Source organism: Lontra canadensis, unplaced genomic scaffold (genome assembly GCF_010015895.1).
Source record: "Lontra canadensis isolate GAN:19392208 unplaced genomic scaffold, GSC_riverotter_1.0 scaffold28, whole genome shotgun sequence".
NCBI classification, from domain to species: domain Eukaryota; kingdom Metazoa; phylum Chordata; class Mammalia; order Carnivora; family Mustelidae; genus Lontra; species Lontra canadensis.
In genome coordinates, this window is record NW_022631022.1 from 1,933,152 (window position 1) to 1,951,852 (window position 18,701).

Consider the following 18,701-nt stretch of genomic DNA (forward strand, 5'->3'; position numbering starts at 1 on the left):
CTTCAGTTTGCTTACCGCAGAATCATTTCAGGGGGAGAATTTCTTATTAAAATGAAACTCCTGGGCCCTCTCCTGAGCCTGTCTAAACTTCTGAGATCAGGGCCTGAGGATCTGCATTATTGAAGCCTCCAGGACATAATTTATGTGCCCTGAAGTTTGAGAATTGGTACAATTGGGGCCCAGTAATCTACATTTTTTAGTAAGCATTCCAGATCAATCTTTTGTACTTCTAAAATTTAAGAACTGCTCATCCAGAGTACAACTCTTTAAGCTCCACTTGAAATGAGGACTTCAGGTTTTAATTTTTCTAACACTGGATTTAACTACCTTAAGATATTAAGAGTAATTCTTTGTCCTCACAACTATTTTCCACCCTTAAATATTAAATCCCGTTTCCAAGACCTATGCCTGACTTGCAGATGTGAAAAACAGAGCTCCTTCTAATTCCATATATTTTCATTACTGAACTCAGAGAGAATCCCAAAGAATATAGGCATGATTTTAACTTTTGCTTTAGTACTGGTTGGAGCAATTAACTTAATTTTAGATAAACACATGTGTGTACATTTACCACTAGAAGGAAAAAGTTAAGACTTTGGGATAAGCAAAAGAGGCTGGGTATCTTTTCGTTGAAATGCTGGAACCTCTGGAGGTTATCTGACCCCTGTAATCACCTTTGTTTTTTATGAGTCTTTTTTACAGTTCTCTAGAGATTAAGATTAGTTTACAGAAAACTGAAATCAGTGCAAATATTTCTTGTTTTATATGCATGCGAATAAACTGTCACACAGAGGGATGACAGTTCTGTCATCCCCCAAAAGCCAGTGGTGTGTCCATTTGCAAATTTATTTCACTACTCTTGATTTGTAAAAGTGTCTATTTGGATTCTCCTTGGAACTAATTGCAACATCCTACTGATACCCTCATTTAATCAATGAGTTCAATAAAATCTTTGATGTGTTCATTTTATAGTTATTTAAGAATCATTATTTTACTTTAAAATATATATGTCCTTTAATAATTTTGGAGATCTTGCCAAGATGAGCAGAAGATTCACCTGAAATTGGAAGAAACGATGCACTGTACAGGGAACCAGGTCCAGGCATATATTTTGTTAGCAAATTCAAAGTGGCAATAGAAATTTATTGACTATTTTTCTAATTTCAGTATTACTGCCTATTAAATTTTGTTTTTGTTTTATTTTTCTTTTTTGGTTCATGTATGTCTAAGTTATTCCTTATTGGTAGATACAGTGACTGGGAATTTGGTGATCTCCATAAATGGATTAATGTCTTATAGAGATCTAATTCCTTGTTGAGTGAGGGGACAATAGAGAAAATAGTTTGTTAGTCTTTTGCTTTTCCGCTTGTGTATTTTGAGCTCAAATCAGCTAGGAATGTCATGCCCACAAAGAAGGTGGTATCTGGAACAGAAGGTGTGTTTCAGTGTTCATTTTCCATCTGTAGCTTAAATTATAGAGTTGACACTATAAGCTATGTCTGTATCTGTAAGTCTATGTATCTGTCATTCAGAAAGGCCTTTATCTCTCATTGTGAATATAGAATGTTTTGCTGTCTCCAGATGGTACTAATAAATTAGATTATAAAGTCTCAAATTAAAGAAGCTCTGTTCAGGTTGACTTACAGAGAGAAGTAAGTGCTTATGTAAATTGAATATTCTTAAGATTTCTAGGAAATAAGGAAATCAAACTTCTAATACTTTAAATGGCTCACCATTGTCTCCCAAATTCAGAAACTCTCTTTGAGGCTCTTTACTTTTCATGGCAATATAGTTACTTGCATAGTTTCAGTAAAAATCTGCTCTCCTTTTACTAAAATATAATTGGAAAAATCACTTATGCAACTAAGACCTTGTCTGGAATTTCATATTTCAGAATGATACTTATTAATCATGAATGACAAGTCACTTTTAAAGAACTAAGGTTGACTATATGGAGCCAATGTTTACAAAGCCTTCAAAAAAACCTGGACTGGTACATGTTTATAGCGTTTCCATTCTTGCAGGTGGTAGGAAGGTCATGTCCAGGCCCAAGAACATTAGGATATTTGGAACTCTTCTTGAAAAAAAGAAATTACCCAAATTTATAGGTCCTGTAGTTGAAATGTGGTGGGCAGAGTTTCTTGGGCTTGATTTCCTAGCCTTAAGATAATAATAGAGGATTTTAAAAGTTCAATCAGATTCCTTAGGAAAATTTCCAGCAGACCAAACTTAAGACAGATTATTCCTGCCCACCTGTATAAATAATCAGGACAAACCTAAGGAGACCAGCCTTATTTTGGGGGGAAAAATTGTTTTTGGAGGTCATTTTAATGAAAATTGTGGAAGACTGTAAGAATATTTTCGTTTAAGTTTTGGAATAAGCAAAAGAGATTACTGGACACCTTTTGAATGGAATGTTGAAGTCTTTGGGAATTATCTGGACTTAGTCTTTGAGCTATTTCACAACTCTGTAGAGATTAAGGTTCATTTGTAAAAAAAAAAAAAGCTGATACTAATACAAATAATTCTTATCTATAGACTTGAAAATAAATTCTATCTGGTGAAGGAACACACCTCCTTCCCACAGAAAGGTCAATTTTGTATCTATTTGCTAATTTATTTTAAAATTCCTGAGCTACAAATGTGTGTCCTTTGCATTCTCCTTTAAACCAGTTTTGACATCCTATAGATCTCTCTCTCTCCCTCTCTCTCTCTCTCTCTCTTTTTTTTTTTAAAGATTTACTTATTTGAGAGGAAGAGTAAGTAAAAGTCAGGGGAGGAGCAGAGGGAAAGAGTCTTCAAGCAGACTCCCCATTGAGCGTGGAGCCTGACCCAAGTCTTGATTTCAAGATGCAAGAGATCATGACCTGAGCTGAAACCAAGAGTTGGACACTTAAGCAACTGAGCCACCAGGTACACCTACAGATCTCTCTTTTAATCGACAAGTTAAATAAATAAAACATTTCACATATGTTCATTTTATATTTGTATGAAACCCATGATTTTACCTGTTTTGGGAAGTCATCCCTTAATCCCACTGTCTCATTAAACTTTCATAACAGTCTTACTTTCCAGTGGAATGGATTAGGGATTAGACATTGATTCATTCATTCAACTGGTATTTGTTAAGTGCCTATTATGTGGCAGGAGCTATTCTGGAGGCTGGGGATGCAGTGGTGAGCCAGAGAGAACTCATGGAGTTTGTAGGAGGGCTGAAGACATTAAATAAACTCACAATAAATGTATTAAAAATCATGATCATCTATGAAGGAAAAGAGTTGCTTAAGGAAGTGACTTTTCCAGGCAGAGATAGAGGCACTTGTAAAGGCCCACAAGAAAATGTGCTTGGCCTGGTGTGGAGCAGGGGGAAGGGCACATGGCCAAGGGTAGAGAAAGCAGTTAGCAGAGAATGGAGGGAAGGTCCAAATCAAGCCTGCCTTGTTTGTAGAGTTTGGAGTTGATTAAACAAGACCAGAGAGCAACTTGCCTGAGGTCACACACAGCCTAAAAGTTTGGTTTGTGTACTGTGAGACATATATTCTTAACCACTGAAAAGGAAAGGAAAAGAAAGGAAAGGAAAGGAAAGGAAAGGAAAGGAAAGGAAAGGAAAGCAAGGCAAGGCAAGGCAAAGCAAAGCTTGCTTTCTATTTTGGATGTAACAAGATAATTCGAGAAAAAGTCAGAAAGTTCATCCTGCATTTTCCAAAACAACTCTCTCTTCTGGGTGTTGTTAATCCTTCAGCTCTGGTTGAACTTGTGTGAACCTGAGATGACAGCTAAGGGCATCAAGAACATGTTAAAAAATCTAGACACTGTGTCCACATTTCCGCAGCTTGAGCTTTCCTGACGCTTCTATTACCTTGCATGGTACCAGACGTATGGTGAGTAATCAATAAATATATGTTGACTAACTGACTGATTAATTACAAATATTATGGCAGACCCTGTGTTCTCTGGTGGATTGTTGAGGGATGAAAATGTGATTTTTTTCCTGGGTCAAGTTACCATGGCTCTAGATTCACCTTCATTTTGCAGCAATTTTTTTCATTATGTCTATTACCAAAGTGGACACTGATTCATTGATTCATTCACTATTTCATTCACCCTAATTTGATCCAGGAAGAGTAGAAGATGGTACTAAGGCAAGAACTCTGCTGGAGTCATTCCATCTTCCCAAGGAGTAAATATGTAAACTAAGTAAAATCATATGTCACAAAGATCTCTGAACAATAATGGTTTATAACTAGAAAAGTAATAGAGTTGTGAGCTTCACACATTAAGGGACTTATAATGTTGCTGGGTTCTCCTGAGTTCTTCTGTTCTTCCTCAAGCAGTAGGTCAGTAGACAGACCAGAGAGAACTTTTTATCTCCAAAGACCAAGAGAACCTTTGGGAACCAACTTTAGGTCCAAACTATTCCAGACAACAGATGGAAAGTAAGATGGGAATAATTAAAGACCATCTCACTTGGTTGTATTTGACATACAAAAGGGGATCCACTTAGGCATTTTTCAACACTTCAGCCAATTAAATGAAGTAGCAGAGAAAAGTAGAGAAGGTACTTAAAATACTCAGGCCTTACTCATTCATTTACTTACTCTTTCATTTGCTTATTCATTCAACCAACATGGTTCTGGACACTAGGGATACTAAGATGAAGATGATATGACCTTTCGTTTAAAAACTAGAAATCCACTGGTTTCACAAACACTAGAATTTAGACCGAGACATGATGATTTAAATGCCATTACATTAATTCTGGCTTCATATTTTTGCATAATAGTATATTGAGATAAAATTTTGAAGTGCTACCAGAATAGCATCAGAAACTATCTGCTCAAAAAAAAAAAAAAGCAACAACAAAACTATCTGCTCAGAAGCTTGAAAATTTCTAATAATATCACATATATACAATGATAATTTTAACACGTAATAACACTAACATCTCAATCAATATTAATTCAGTAGAACAATGGGTTTTAGAGGTGGAAGGGACTCTAGTTGTTGTCTAGTCCAACCTTCTGATTTAGAGAGGAGCAAAATTAGACCAGGGTGAAGACCCCAACTTGTCTGAGGTCACCTAGGAGAATTAGTGGCTGAGCCCAAATTCAAACCCAGGCCCCCTATCCCACATCCCACCTCAATGCTCTTTCCCATAGACTCCACAGCACATAAAATGGTCATTGAATCACTAACCTTTCCTGGCATCTGCTTGGAGGACAGGGATGGGCGTGAAGTAGGGATTAGTGCGATGAGAGGCTGGTAGAACTGTGAGGTTCGATACGGTAGACCCTTTTATTAACTTCTGAACGTTTCCCTAGACAATCAAAAATCTGTTTTCAGTAGGCAGTTTTGCTTTCAAAAGGAACACAGTTTTCTTCTTTTAAACAATAAATAAGATTATGAATAGTCTCATTAAGTTTTAATAAAGTAGCGATAGCAGCTCCAATTTTATTGCTCGTGAGTACCCTGTGCTATTGTCTACTGTCAGGAGTTTGTGTAATTTAAAATAGTTAATTAAATGCAATTAACATGTTGTGATTTCTACCATGCAAAGTCACTATAGTAGTTAATAAAGGAACTATTAAGATTTTGTTCAATTTTAATGACTATGATATAAAAGTGCTAAATCTTGACAGAAGAGGTTTTGAATACAGCAAAGTTTTGTACAGGCAAATTTCCCAGGAAATCATATTAGGGTTGTGAGAGTTAAAAAAAAAATGAGAAAACTGGGAGAATTTCAAGATAGATATATCAGGGGTCCCTGGGTGGCTTAATTGGTTAATTATCTGACTATTGATTTTGGCTCAGTTCATGATCTCAGGGTTGTGAGATGGAGCCCTGCTCTTAAGATTCTCCCCCTCCCTCTAAAACAAACAAATAAACAAAAGGTTAAAAAAAAAGATAAATGTATCAGTCAACATTAATAGGTTAAAAATGAACTTGGAGTAGACTCTGGAAAATTTCAGAGAGAGTTAAAGACTTGATATCTGGATCAGTTACAGTAGATGATTACCTTTTCTAAAGTCATTAAATGCCTTTTTATAGTTATGAAATATGAATTGTTCCTATTAAATGGTTTCTAGCTTTTAAAGACTAATATGTATTACATATAAATCACATTTAATTGTATAGCTCAAGTACACTATTTTTACCTTTATTAGAAGAGGTTATGAATTACCTGAGCCCTCCCAGCAGGGAAGAAGCAGCTGTTTGGTATTTATAGACTGATTTAAATGTTCAAATCATTTTCCAAACATTAATTAATCTGCATAACTTCTAAAGGAACTAGGTAACAATTTCCTCTTTAGCTAATAAGGAACTAAGACTGAAATGTTCGTAGATTTGTTGAAGGTCACAAAGTATGCTAGAAATACTATTCGATTTTAAGATTAATCTGATTTTACATTAGTGAAATTTGCCATTGGACCCAGTTGTACCATATCTTATTGCTCCTCAAGGTAACGGGAAAAGAAAGGGAAATTCATGAAGAGTTGTGGGGGGCCAGGGGGCAGGGAGAAAATCACCTCCCCGAATAAGTATCTATTGGCTAAAAAATGTCTGAACAAAAGATGGTGGGGCTTAAGGAAAACTGTAAACAACTACCATCCCGTGAACACCAAATGTTTGGTGAGGACAATTTAAAATGACCCTAAGTAGGTTTTTTTGTTTGTTTGTTTGTTTAAATAGGAAGGAGTAAACAGTGCAATTTCCTTCCTTCCAGGTGAATTGGAAGAGGAAAGGGGAGTATCATGGGTGTTGCCGTTTTTTTTTTTTTTAAGATTTTATTTATTTGAGATAGAGAAAGAGGGAAAAGCAGAGCACAAGCATGGGGAGGGGCAGAGGGAGAATGAGAAGCAGACTCCCCACCGAGCAGGGAGCCCCACATAGGGACTCCATCCTAGTACCCTGGGATCATGACCTGAACCAAAAGCAGATGCTTAACTGAGCCACGCAGGTGCCCCTCCACAGGCCTTGCCTTAATGACAGCGAGGAGTTCAAGGGCATGTCATGTCATTATGGAAATTCCATCTTGACAATCCACCTTGGTCTCTTTCTCATCCTCAGCAATCCTCGCCCCACCTCACCTCCCAGACCCAAGTGGCCTCTGGGATGTCCCAGTCACCCACGGTACTGTACCGCTGGCATGGCCCGTGCATAGCTGATTTTCAGTAGCAAAAAGGGAAGGGTCTCCACTTGTCTGATTGATATCAGGGTCAGGGAGGGAAAGGTAAATCGGAGGAAGAGAGAAGGATTCCACTTAAATAAAATTGTCAAGCACCGTGAAGAGGTAAAGTACAGGTTTGGCAGTTTCGGAGCACAGAGCATCATTTATCTGGATTTTCTGAAAGTCTTTGACAAAGTGCAGCCGACAGCCTGCTCTTGACAGCCCAAGCAGCAGGATCCCACATAAACCACAATGCGAAGTGTGACACAAGGGAGAGGTTGGAAGGCAGGTGATGCTAGCATCCGGTCAGGCAGTCAGCACGCTCATAACCCTGGTTTCTTTAATTGTTTCAATGGTGTCTATCTCAACCATGTGAAGCCAAATGTGGTGTGTGCGCATGCGCGTGCGTGTATGCATGTGTGCGTGTGTGCGTGTGTGTGTGTAGGGGCATGGAGAAGAGAGTTACACCTGGGGGCTGACATCCTGTCGAGATCACAAAAAGAAACGAGCCCCCTCCGCCGTCCGGCTCGCCCGGTGAGGACGACCTTCTGCGTGTGTGCTGGCTTGGAGGGAGAACGCATGTGCAACCTTCAGCCCTCATTGAGCGCGTACTATAGAACACTAACTTCAGTGCAATGGGCGTTAAGTTTCGGGAGGGATGGGCACGCTCAGGGCAATGGGAGTGCCGAAGAGGGAGTTACTGACCCTGCATGCCGGCAGTGAAGAAGGCTTCAAGGTGACTCCCCCCCCCCATGTTAGAATCTGTCAGGGAGCTTTTTAAAAATACTGCTGTCTGGGCCCCAACTCTGGGCCAATAAATCCGCATAGCTGGGCTGGCGCCGGGGCATCACGCTCCCCGGGTGATTCTGATGTGCAGCCAAGGTTGGGATGGACTGCAGTAACTGAAAATTGTGTCTTAAAAGAAGCACTGAATTACAGATCACGCGGAGAAGAGGATGCAATTAGAGAGAGAATGGTGGCGACAAAGCAGGACACAATACAGATGTGTGAAGATTTCAGGGAAGGTGAGGATCTCAGGTGGCTGGAGTATGGTGTGTGTGCCAGGAGTGCAGGGTGGGGGACAAAACTGGGGGAACGGTAGGTTGGCGCAAATGGAAGAAACCAGCTTTATGAAAGTGCCGATTGCCTAACAGAAGTTGAGTATCATCTGCTTCTGGCTTCTCCTTTATGTCATGCTTTATATTTGGGGGCTGGAACCAGGCTCTGTAGCTTGTATAACATGATATGGACTACCATAGAAAGAGAACAATGTTCTTTGTAGCTGGTGTGTCATGGCTCTTTCCAAAACTCTGTCGCTTTATGCCTAAACCTTCCATAACAGCTTGTTTTTCAAAGTTAAAAAATATATATGGAAAAGCTTAAAAAAGAAAACAGCAATCACATTCCTGCGAGCCAGAATTAATCATTGTTAATATCTTGGTATATTTGCTTCTAGTGTTTTCAAATAGAAAAACCATTCTATTTTATGATTCTGGTAAAAAATGATATATGCTCATTATAAAGATTCCAATTAATGCAGAAAAACACAAAGATGAAAGTTTAAGAAACCATGTCAGGTATCATTAGGTGATCCATTATCCTGACATCTTTGGAATGATTAATATATCATTTTATAAAAATAGGATTTATATTACATTATTAAACTTAATTTTTGACATGAATTTAATAGGAGGGGAAAGGCTGAATTAAACTCAACAAATTATTAAACCTCAAGTCAATATTTTTTACCACAAGATTCCCAGGAGTTTAAAAAGATTCCTCTGCAATGGTTGGCAATTTTTTTTTAAAGGGCCAGACAGTAAATGTTTTAGGCTGTTCTGGTCCGTTGTTATAGCTGGAAAGTAGCATAGACAATATGTAAACAAATGGTGGCTCTATGTTCTAGTGAAACTTTATGTACAAAAACAGGTGGTCTGCCCTCAAGGCAGTCGTTTGTGGAGTCCTACCCTGCAGTTAAATAAAGGTGATTATGAAACACATTTAGGTTTTTTTAAAATTGCATTTTAAATTTGAATAATATACCCCATCTTCAAAAGATGAGAACATTAGAACTCTCTTGCTACCCATATTCCCCTTCCTCACCTCCCAATTTTTTATTATATTATTATACTACATTGTCGAGATTTATAATATCCATATTCTGTTCTGAAACCATAATCGCTAGGATTGTTTAGTTTTACCCTAAGTGTAAATGGATCCCCTGTCATGGCTCCTCTGTGTTTAAGTTCCTCATTTTGATTGACTTTTTTTTCCTTAAGATTTTTATTTATTTATTTTTAAAATTTTATTTACAATCAATTAACATATAGTGTATTATTAGTTTCAGGGGTAGAATTTAGTGACTCATCAGTTGCATAGAACACCCAGTGCTCATTACATCAAGTGCCCTCCTTAATGTCTGTCACCTAGTTATCCCATCTCCCCACCCACCTTCCCTCCAGCAACCCTCAATTTGTTTCCTACAGTTAAGAGTCTTTTACAGTTCATCTATTTATTTATTTTTGAGAGAGAGAGAGAGAGCCAGTGATAACAAGAATGGGAGAGGGGCAGAGGGAGAGGAGAAAGGATCTTGAGCGGACTCCACGCTGAGCATGGAGCCTGATGCAGGGCTCAATCTCATGACCCTGAGATCATGACTGAGCCGAAATCAAGAGTCAGCTCAACTGACTGGGCCACACAGACTCCTCTATTTTAATTGATTTCTTAGTTGCCTGCCTTTGGTTAAAAAGCAGTCCTTTCCAACAAGTGTTCATGAATATTTATACTTGAATGATACCTGGGGTCATCCTTTCTTTTCTCAAAATTTTGCAGACACTGACCCATTGTCTTCTACAACGACTATTGTGAAATCTGATGCAGCCTGATTCCTCACCCCTTGTCGGTGATTCTTCTTTCTGCTTGGATGTCTGAAACATTCCTCATTTTTGAAGTCCACGTGTTTAACTAGAAAATGCCTTGATGTAATTCTCTAAATCAAAATTTCCTGGGATTCAGTGCTTTCTTTCCACTTGTAGATCTCATTATTTCTTCACTTCTGGAAAATTTTCTTCCATGATATTGTTGGATACATCTTCTCTTTCATTTGCTGGGTTCTCCATTTTAGAGATACCAAGTGTCATTACGTGTTGGCTCATCTTTATCCTTCATATTGTAGTACCTAACTGTTCATTCTCTCCTGGTTCATTTTAGAATACAGTGCTTTTAGCTGAGCGTATGGCTGTCCAGTCCAGACTATGTTTCCCATTGTCCCTGGTGGCTAAATGTGGACATGTGACCAAATTCAGACCAGTAAGACATAAGCAACAGTGATAAGCATAACCTCTGGTCCGTCTCCTTAGAATGCTTGCCCTGGACTATCTTTTTCCTTTCTGTGGGCTGAAACATGGGTGTAGAGAGGAGTCAGCTTCAATCACTGGAACGAGAGGGTCTGTAACCACAGGAATGAGATGAGACAGCATCCAGGAAGGAACCCTCTCTCAGTTATGCTAGAGACTTCTTACCTGTGGACTGTTTTGTGAGTGAGAAATAAACTGATCTAGTTATGGCATTATATTTTCGGATTTCTTTGTTACAGCAGCTTAGCCTATAACAAACTACTATGCATTATCTATTAGCTTCTGATTTCCTTTGTCTTTTTCCTTTGCATTTGCTGTGTTTACAGTCTTTTCTCCATGCCCATATTTCAGTGTTCAGCAGTGTCTGCTCTATTCTTCCTATTTATAGTTTATTTATTAGTTCCATAAAGTATTTTGGTATTCAATTTATTTCCTTGTGTCTGCAACCTCCCTTTTTTTTAAATCTCATTCTGCTCTTTTATCATCTCTTGGCTGAGCTCTAGTTTTACTTAATTTATGTTCCTATCAAGCTGTGCTGTAATGTGAAGAAATTGTGAGAAAATTCCTTCTGTCCCTTGAGTTAGATTTTTTTTTCTGGGTTAGGCTTTGTCTTTTGCAGCCCATGGTAGTCCCTCTCTCCCCTCCCACACTTTTGTTAGCTCTGGATGAAACACTGGCCTTTATATAATAAATCAGTATAGTGGCCATACCATTTCTTTCCCCCTTGTACGTTCTTGGGCAGCTTTGCCCCAACTATCTGCTTGCTCTGATGTAGCACCTCCGTCCCTGTTGTCTGCTACCTGTGTGTTTCCTTTCCCAGCAACGTGTGAGAACTGGGTATTCCAAGTGTTCTCAGCCTTTCTGTTATCTGAGGGCTTGGGTCGGGGAAGCCTCTGTTTTAGGACACATGCAGTCTTTGTTAAAATATGTATGCTGTTCTCCCTCTCCTAAGATTTTGATGAACATCCTATACCAGAATTTTCTCTACTTAGTCCTCCCTCCGTCCCTCCAGCCCCAAGGGTTTTGGGTCATTTCAACAGAATCCTGAAAATGTCACTTTCCTCTGGAAGAATTAGACATATTATTTGCTTTCCAATTTCACCTCTTTCTTCCAAGTCCCCTTGTCAAAAGAGAAAAAAGATAAGGATGCCTGCTTGATTGTCTTCTCTCCAGATTTTGTAACATTTCTGAGACTCTCAATATTTTGATAATTTACCAGCAATATTTCTGAGGGGCAGGGAGAGGTGAGGTTTGGAAGTATGTCACGCCCTTCTACTGTGCTCCAGAATCTTCTGCTTGGTGAATTTAAAACTGCATGGCCAGATTCTACAACCCCGCACATCCAATCCTGCCCCAGTCCTCCTCCCCATATGATGGATGGCATACTAATGATCAGGAAGGGAAAATAGCTAGGACACACATCTGATCTGCCTAATAGAGGCAGAACTAAAAGGGCACATCACTGCTTCATGGCACAGTGCTTTTTTACTACATTTTCTTGCTTCCTGAGTTTTTGAACCTTTCAAGCCAGACACAGCTCAGGTCACCAGCCCTACTCCTGTCCTCATGGTAAAACCATATCACTCTGTCCCTTTTCTCAGCATCATTTCATATAGATAGGAACTTCACTTTCTCTCAGACTAAGGATTACCAGCATTCTTGGAGCTAGAAGAAAAACTCCCTTGGGAGGCATCTGTGGCACAAGAGCAAAGGCCATGGGCTTGGAGCACTGGACTTCAATCCTAGCTCTGTCATTTAATTAGCAATGTGTTGGGGAAAGTCATTTAATTTCTCTGAGTCTCAGTTGTATCTTCTGTAAAATACGGATATTTTAGCTGCAGGGCAGCTGAATTTTATGTAAAGGATTTGTTCCTAGAGGCATTTCATAATTCTGAACTCATAGAATTGAGCCAGTCTGACAAGGAATGGCAGCTATGACAGAAACTTCTGCATGGCTTCCAATGTGCTACACAGTCAGAATCTACATTTCCCAGCCTCCCTTTGTAGCTTGATATGTCTTAGAGACAGGATTCTGGCCAGTAGTATAGCAATCATAGTGACTTTACTGGTTGGAATACAGACATGATGGTGGGAGCCTGGCAGCCCTCTTAGCCATCTTAGATCACAGATAGAAAATGTGGGGGTGCCTGGCATTGCATAACAGCCATATCAGTCAGAAACTATGTGACATGAGAGAAATCACTGCTGTGTTTAATCTACTGTTATTTATTACATTTGTGGAATTTATATCCTAATTGTACAGGGCATTTTTATGTACTCAGACGGTGTTTCTCTGTGGAAACTCCAGCATAAATATATCTTAAGTTCACTCAGACTGCACCAGCTTTGAAAAAACTGAAATTTATTTTATTTTTTTAAAGTTAGGAGGATTTGAATTATCTCAAACTCTGTGTATGCAGCAATAATTTATTATTATTATCTTATGTCATGGTATTTCAAATTTATATAATCCAATTTCGCATAAAACTCAGCATCACTGATCTTTCGTGAGGCCATTGTGAGGAATTACTGAATTAATATATAGAGATGCACAATATAAACTTTTTCATATCAGAAATTGGGGCTTTTTTTTACATAAACATTTTATCAAAGTATAACATTCATTTTTGAAAAGGCACAAATCATAAGGTCATCAGTTGATACACTTTCACAAAGCAGACACTGGGAAACCAGCATCCAGAACAATAAGTAGAACATTGCAAGCATCCCCAAGGCCTCTTTCATGCTCCCTGTCAGTCATTCTGATAGCCCAACAGTAACCACTATTCTGAATTCACACCCAGCTATTATTTTTCTGTTCTAAAATTTACATAAAGGGATTATTACAGAATGTATCCTTTTGTATCTGGCTTCTTACCTTTAACATTGGTGTGAGAGTCACTCATATTGTGTGTGGCAGTATGTTTATGCCATGAAATTCTAAGTATTGATTTTGAGTTATAAATTATACTTACAGCTGTACCCAATAAGACTTGAGTCTCCAGCCTCCCACTTTTCTGCAATGCTTCTAATGTTCCTTCTAGAATGTTCCTGCTTAGTTCCGGCTACTAAATTCCTGTCACCTTTTAACAACTAGCTTAAAGGTAACCTCCTTTAGGAAATCACTTCTGATTTCTTCCTCCTCCCAGTTCCTATAGCTTTTTTGTACTTCTCTTATTATATTTACAACATATAAGTATTTGTATAGTATCCTCAAGGCATTTCATAATTCAGAGTTCATCTGTCCTGTCTTATCTCATTTAAGGAAGGAATAGAGCAAAAGAACATTTAAAAATATATATATATAACCACTTTGGGGCACCTGGGTGGCTCAGTGGGTTAAGCCTCTGCCTTCAGCTCAGGTCATGATCCCAGGGTCCTGGGATCGAACCCTGCATCGGGCTTTCTGCTCAGGAGGGAGCCTGCTTCCCCCTCTCTCTCTGCCTGCCTCCCTGCCTACTTGTGACCTCTATCTGTCAAATAAATAAAATCTTTAAAATATATATATATATATATATATATATATATATATAATCACTTATAACATATTGGGAAGGAGCAATTAACAAAGATATATAAATAGCAAATGTTTTTCTTTTTGATAAAGGTAATACAATGCCAAGCAAGACTCAGTAATGGCCTACTTATGCTTTTGGTAATGGTGGAATAGCTTATAACTGACTAACCCACCTGAAGATAACACAGAAGCTAGAAGAAACTTGATCTTGCAGAAAGGGAACTACAACAGCTGAGGTTTGTGTGTGTGTGACTTCTGGCCTGGAAGTACTTCTCAGTCCGTGAGATGCAGAAGGAAGTCACAGTCTTACTGGCTAGAAAAGTCAGAGAATGGACTATAGGCTCTAAAAAGGCTGAAAATGAGGGGGGAAATCCCAGAAAAAAACGGAAGTTGCAAGGCAGAGACCCAAAATTTACAAATAAATGCCATACAAATCCTTGGCAGACCCCTAAGCTACACCTAAATGGAAGAGATTCTAAGGAGTCCAGCAAAGATGCACCAGTTAACAATTTGAAAAAAAACTGAGCAGAGATTTCAGCTGCTTACTCACCAAGGAGAGAGTTTGTGGAATTTGAGTCTAACAAATTAATTGCCTATTTGAACAGTCATCAACACATTAGAGAGCAAGGTGCAGAATTCAGAGTCTCCATAACACATCATTTATAATGTTCATAACAATAAAAAATTCACTCTATCTACAAAGAAATGGCAAAATGTTTACACAGGAGAAACAGTTGTCAATTGTAACAGATCTTAGAGATGATGTTTTACGGAAAAGATGGTGGTGATGGTTTCACAGGTGTACATGTAATCTTCAAATTCACCAAGTTGTATACATTAAATATGCACAGCTTTTTGTATGTCAATCATACTTTAATAAGGTAGTTTAAAAAGAGAAACAGGATGTCAAGAAGATTCAGAGGGCAGAATTAGCAGATAAAGACTTTAAAGCTGTTATTATACATACTTTAAGGACATTAAAGGAAATATTATCATAAGGAATTAACAGATGGAAATTCTTGGTAGAGAAATGAAAACAATAGAAAAAGAACCAAATGGAAATTCTAGAACTAAAGAGTGGAATATGCGAAATGAAAATTTGTCAGATAGGCTTGACAGCAGATTGGAATGGGAAGAAGGAAAGAGGGTGAACTTGAAAAAAAATCAACAGATATTATCTAATCTGAAGAATAGAAAGAAAAAAAAATTTTAAAGAATAGATCTTGGGCAGTTGGTTAAGCAGCTGCCTTTGGCTCCGGTCATGATCCTGGAGTCCTGGGATTGAGTCCTACATCCAGCTCCCTGCTTAGCAGGGAGTCTGCTTCTCCCTCTGACCTTTCCCCTCTCATGCGCTCTCTCTCTTTCATTCTCTCTCTCTCAAATAAATAAATAAATAAGATCTTAAGAAAAAAAAAATAGATCTTCAGTAACCCATGGGACAATATCATGTTGTAAAATTTGTATGTGATTGAAGTCCCAGCAAGAGGAGAGAGAGAAATGTGGAGGAAAATATTTAACGAAATAATGGCCAAATGTCTCCAAGTTTTCTGGAAAACATAAATTTTTGTTTTTGAGTTAATGAACCTCAGTGAACCTCAAGGAGGATAAACACATGGACTCAACATAACCAACCCCCTGGAAGCTAAAGACAAAGAGAAAAACTTGAAAGCAGTCAGGGGAAAAAAAAAAAAAAAGAAAAGAAAGAACCGTTATATAGAGAGAATCAATGATCCAAATGATGACTGACTTATTAGAAACAATGGAACTTCAAAGCATTGAATTTTTTAAAAAAGCCCTGACAACCCACAATTCTATGTAAAAGCAATATAAAGACTTTGTGGGGGAGGGCAAAAGAAAACAATGAGTCACCAGTAGGCATGTGTTGCTTTGCCTTAAGCAGGCAAGAAATGCTTAAAGGAAGTTTTTTAGGAGGACAGAAAATGACACAAGATGGAAACTTAGATGTCTGTTGTAAATATAAAATAATATGTATTTTTCTTCTCTTAATTTCTCTGAAAGACAACTGGCTATTTAAGGCAAAAATTTATAACAGTTTACAATACATTTAAATCATGTGACATTACCGCAAAAGATTGGGACAATAGCACAAATGGAATTCTATAGTTGCAAGTTCCTTTTCTTTTTTCCCTGAGATTTAATTTATTTATTTGACAGGGAGAAAGAGAGGGGGGGCACAAGCAGTGGGGTGAGGGGCAGAGGGAGAAGCAGACTCCCATGCTGAGCAGGGAGTCTGATGCGGGCCTAAATCCTGGGACTCCAGAATCATGACCAGAGCTGAAGGCAGATATTTAACCAACTGATCCACCAAGACACCCCTAGTTGCAAGTTCCTTACGTTGTACTTGAACTGGTACAATATTAACTCTGAGGAAACTTAATAAGTTGAGGATGCATATTGTAAATCCTAGAGCAACCACTAAAAATAACACAAAGAGGTATAGTTCAAAAGTTAATATAACAGACTATTAAAAATTTTTTTAATCATATAACCCTAAGTTAGGCAGACAACAAAAGAACAAAAAAGAGATGGTAGAAATAGAAAACAAGTAGAAAAATAATTGTTCTACATCAAAGCATGTCAATAATTATATTAAATGAAAATGGACTAAACACTCTAATTAAAAAGCAGAGATCATCATACTGGATTTTAACCACAGGATAAAACTATATGCTATCAATAAGAGGTGAATTTTAATTTAATTTAATTTAATTTAATTTTTAGCGAGACAGAGCACGCATGCACAGTGGGAAGGGACAGAGGGAGAGGGTGAGAGAGACTCTTAAGCAGACTCCATGCCCAGAGCAGAGCCCAACATGGGGCTCAATCTCATGACCCTGAGATCATGACCTGAGCCAAAATCAAGAGCTGGATGCTTAACCAATTGAGCCACCCAGGTACCCCAAGGTGAATTTGAATTTAAGTGATAACAACAAAAGGTTGATATACCACATAAACAGAAAGCCAAAGGAAGAAGAAGTGGCTGTATTAATATCAGACAAAGTAGGAAAATATGTAGTATTGTCCTAACACTTTTCCAGTGAAAATAGTTAAAATGTGGCACTTAAGCAAAACTTCCCAAAGTGCCCTTCTCTGAGTATAGTTCTATGAGCTATTCTGTGAAAAAGGGTCAGGAGAGGTTTGGGCAACACTGCTCACTGCAAAGACACCCTCCTCCGGAAGACTCATGGTGCACTCCAGCCAGGTCGTGACTCCAGGTGGCTTAATGGTGTAAAGGTCAGCCTGACTTGCTTCAACCTTACGTTTCCTGTTTTTATGGGGCCACAAAACTCTCCTTTCATGGAACACCTATTCACGTTCCAAGGAACCAGTATTCTTTGGAATACATTTTGGAAAAAAACTGACCAGAGGGTTAGTATATAGCTAACAACTGTAATCACTGTGCTTCATTACTGTGAGACCATTCTGCAAAGTGAAAAGATAAGGGATAACTTGGTTTTACATAAAATGTTTCTTTGAAGGAGCTTGAAACACACTGGATTCGGGGCTTTTTCGGTGGATTCAAATAGAAGTCTAATTACTTCTTATTGCTATTTTTCCTCTGTAAATTTAATAGCATTGCTCTGTGGCATTCCAGTAGAAATTTAAACCTTCTGGAAAAGCGATTACAAGAGAACAATCAAGCACTGGGATTTCATCTACACGTCTGTTACATCTCATACAAGAAAAAAGAATGACTTGAGTTGCTCACCCTTGTGACTTTTGCATATCGGAGAATATTATACCACACCACCACTCAAACATTGTCACAAGATATGAAAAGACCGCAACCGGAGACCTCTGGGTTCTCTGCCGTTCTTCTTCTGTAAACTTAGGGCTGTGTATTTCAAACTGATACTTAGATTGAATCAGTGGTCTCCGCCTTCACTGGGGGCCCATGAGAGGAAGTGAGTTTAAGTGGTGGCCCTTTCAGTGAAAACCAAAGAAAGACTTTGTGGATGGGTTTATCACGTCTTATAATTATTTTTGTACTGGCGATTCATCGCCTTAGACTAGAATACTGTGCCAGTCTCCAGGCGTTGTTGTTTAAATACCGGCAAGGGTCACAAGTGAGAGGGAGTTTGGTCCTCATTTGCCTCATACCGGCAGCTGGGTTGGCACGCAGCTGCAGAACTCCTGGGGGCTCTCTTTATTTAATTTGGCATCCCTTCCTGAGCAGTATTGAGACTTTCACTTCAACGACTCCGCAGGGCTTTGCCATAATTTCGATGCTGTATCAGTAAACTCTGCCGGAGAGACGCCAGGCAAACCTGAGAGCACGCTAGGAAGGAGCACGTCCAATTCAAGTATTTTGGCTTAAGTCAAGGATGGTATTCACCCCATATACAAATCCAGCCCGTTTAAAAAATTCATTATTCATTAGTAGAGAAACTGATTTTTAGGGAATAGTATTTTGTCATCTTGGTAGTCTGTGTGTGTGTGTGTGTGTGTGTGTGTGTGTGTGTGTAAGACCCTGTCCTTTTCATCATTTCTTTTGGGATAATTTTCCTAGACTCTGAAACAGACTGTCAAAAGTAAATATAGGCCCAAATTCTGAGTAAGCCACATATTTTTTTAATATTTTATTTATTTATTTGACAGACAGAGATCACAGATAGGCAGAGAGGCAGGCAGAGAGAGA

General features: G+C 38.5%; 1 protein-coding gene across 4 annotated transcripts in view; it reads right to left on the reverse strand.

Moving 5' to 3' along the window:
- IQCH (IQ motif containing H) overlaps positions 1-18,701 on the reverse strand; it is a 186,976-nt gene that overhangs the window by 124,053 nt on the left and 44,222 nt on the right. For 3 of the 4 annotated variants that reach the window (XM_032864628.1, XM_032864627.1, XM_032864625.1), the window contains exon 1: positions 5,197-5,297. Coding sequence is in view for 1 of the 4 variants with exons in the window: in XM_032864629.1 (XP_032720520.1) it covers positions 5,197-5,317 (121 nt within the window). In the remaining 3 variants the exon portion in view is untranslated. Of the gene's footprint in view, positions 1-5,196; positions 5,318-18,701 lie in introns of those variants that run through there. The other variant, XM_032864629.1, reaches the window with a different exon arrangement.